We start from the raw sequence: 2,441 nt of genomic DNA, 5'->3' as shown, positions 1-2,441 counted from the left end.
TATATATATAAATATATATATATGTATATATAATTTTAAAATGTTATATCTCGCAACATTGTTGATTGTTTGAAATAAATGAAAAAATGAAATGAAACAAATGTCTGCATGTATACAACAGAAAGTGATTATATATTTGCACACCTACCTCCAAATGCCGGCCTCATGGTGAAGTCGTGATCGTCGACTTTGAGCAGATGCTCCGTCTTTGTTTTGCGAGACTTGGTCACATCTGGAGGCTTCTTTGCCAAGGAGCTATGGGAAAAGGACATTCACTGTCAGGAGGTAGGTAGGTATGGGACTAGTCTTGCATTGCCAGACCTATCTTCACAGCGCTGTGGTGTCAGATTTGACCAAACCACAGACACATTCTGGGATGGGAGAAAAAAAAAATCCGCTCTGGGTTGTTTGCATTTCTTTAAACCAATCACAATCATCTTGTGCGTCGCTAAGCTCCGGATGCAGCGACGGTGGCTCTGCTACATAGGAACTTGTTTGGGGGAACATTTGCACCTCGCAAAAGAAAACGCCACATACAATACTAAATTAAGTTAACTGTTCAGACAACACAGTAACTCGAGCCATTTAAATTAGCTGGATACATGGTTTAACCTCATTTGTTCTTACCAGTGTATCGCTGTTTGTCTTTAGCGTGTAGCTTGCTAGCTCGAAGTTTGTTGTTTTGACACTTTTTTTTTTTTTATCCTGGAAAAAAATTGTCAAACCAAACTAGTAAGTGACAGACTGGGGTTTGGTTTTGAAGAGATAAAAAAGCAACAAACTAACAGCGGAGAATACTGATGATTCGACCTGCTGTGACAACTGAGAACAAGCACTGATAAAGTGCCGTGTATTTCCAACCCCATTTTTTTTTTTCTCCCACCTTCCACGTTCTAGCACATTCACAAAATCTGCATTCCTAACTTCCAAAAAAAGCCCACACATACACAAAATGTCTGCAGCTGAAAGCTCACACGGAAGCTACTTACCATTTTATGGTTGAGAGAATGCAAATGTGTTTTTAGAAATGTGAAGATCAACACGGTGTTCGAGCAAAACAGTCCCACTGACTGCAGACACTTCTAAAATTGTATTTGCGTCCTTGGTTGGATGGACATCGTGCTGTGATAATTTTTAGTATATTGGGTGAATAACTGTGATGGTGCGGAGCGGTTCAGACCACATGCTGTTAAATCACCTCTGAGGAGAGACGGGCTTGACATAGAAGGGCCCCGGCAGAGCTATAACAGACACATATACGTTTTCTCTGCAAGCGAGCAGAAGAGAAGAGATAAATGATAACAAAACAAAATGAAAATGAAAAAATCTGCCCTCCCTGCCCTCATGTGTCCAATTGGGGTTTTATGTATGATGGAATCTCACACATGCTGTGCACCAGACTCCCATATTCCTCTTTGTTTCTAAATAAACCACTCGAGAATGGTGGATGACTTAAGGTTATTAGTTGTAGGGCCCATCCAGTCAGAAGAAGTCTGAGTGACTCACTGTTGCATTCTCCGCTTAAGCAGCGAGTGCTTTTCATCTCTCACAGCCTGGAAGATGTTAACTACCTGATGAAAAATAAGCCGTTGAAGGTCCTGTGTACCGAAACGTTATTAAATATCTCTGAGTGGAGAGGGCGATGCGGGAGACTTTTATTCGGTGTTGTTGACCTTTGATCTCCTCCTACGCGCCCGTCGATCCGCGGGCCTGAGAAAGCGCTGCTCTTCTTCATGACAAGAATTTCAAAGAGATATCAAGTCAAATCAATATTGACTAGGGTTCAAGCTGTCATCATGCTCTGAAAGAGTTGCTGTGATTCACATGCACAGGGATTTTTTTCTTTTTATCATGGCTTACACTGGGATTTAACTCATGAGACCTTGATTGAGTAGTTTCTGAATTTGAAGCAGTAACCTTGTTGTTGGTGGTTTGATTCCAACAAGTAATCCAAAAAAACGTTAAACACGCAACTCCCCTCCAGAACAACACATGTACACATATTTTATTAGATGCCCCTATCAGCAAGACAACGTTGTTTTTAAATGCCTTCCATAACTTTTGCAAATCATGTTAAAAAAAAAAGAGATATACTATTAGCCATCTCTGATGTGACTGCTATGGTTTGGTTAGATTCAGATATCAAAAGGCCAGTTAAGGAAACATGGACTGGATGGTTGAAATAACAACCACTGGGCGATTGGTTGTGGAATAATTGTGGTAAAGGAAAAAAAACAATTGTAACAGGCTCATTGGCCTTGTCCTCTCGTCTTCTGACTCCTGCTCTCCCATGCGCCATACATTTCTCTAGTATTTCCTCACTGTCAACACTCAAGGCGCATGCAGCAGTCCTACTTTTCTGTCTTCTCCTGGAAAAGATAGAGACAAGGTTTGCATTGGGAGAACTGGAATGGAGAGATGTTTCCTTCCTTATAGAGCTG

The 2,441-nt window shown here is 41.0% G+C and overlaps 1 protein-coding gene across 1 annotated transcript in view; it reads right to left on the bottom strand.

Moving 5' to 3' along the window:
- The window catches only part of gabrr2a (gamma-aminobutyric acid type A receptor subunit rho2a), a 45,432-nt gene that overhangs the window by 38,790 nt on the left and 4,201 nt on the right, over positions 1-2,441 (bottom strand). Inside the window, exon 2 of the mRNA XM_032499823.1 lies at positions 149-255. Within this exon, the coding sequence (XP_032355714.1) occupies positions 149-255 (107 nt within the window). The remainder of the gene's footprint in view (positions 1-148; positions 256-2,441) is intronic.

Source organism: Etheostoma spectabile, chromosome 20 (genome assembly GCF_008692095.1).
Source record: "Etheostoma spectabile isolate EspeVRDwgs_2016 chromosome 20, UIUC_Espe_1.0, whole genome shotgun sequence".
NCBI lineage: Eukaryota > Metazoa > Chordata > Actinopteri > Perciformes > Percidae > Etheostoma > Etheostoma spectabile.
The sequence above is the reverse complement of the archived record's forward strand: the minus strand, read 5'-3'. Positions and strand labels throughout refer to the sequence as shown.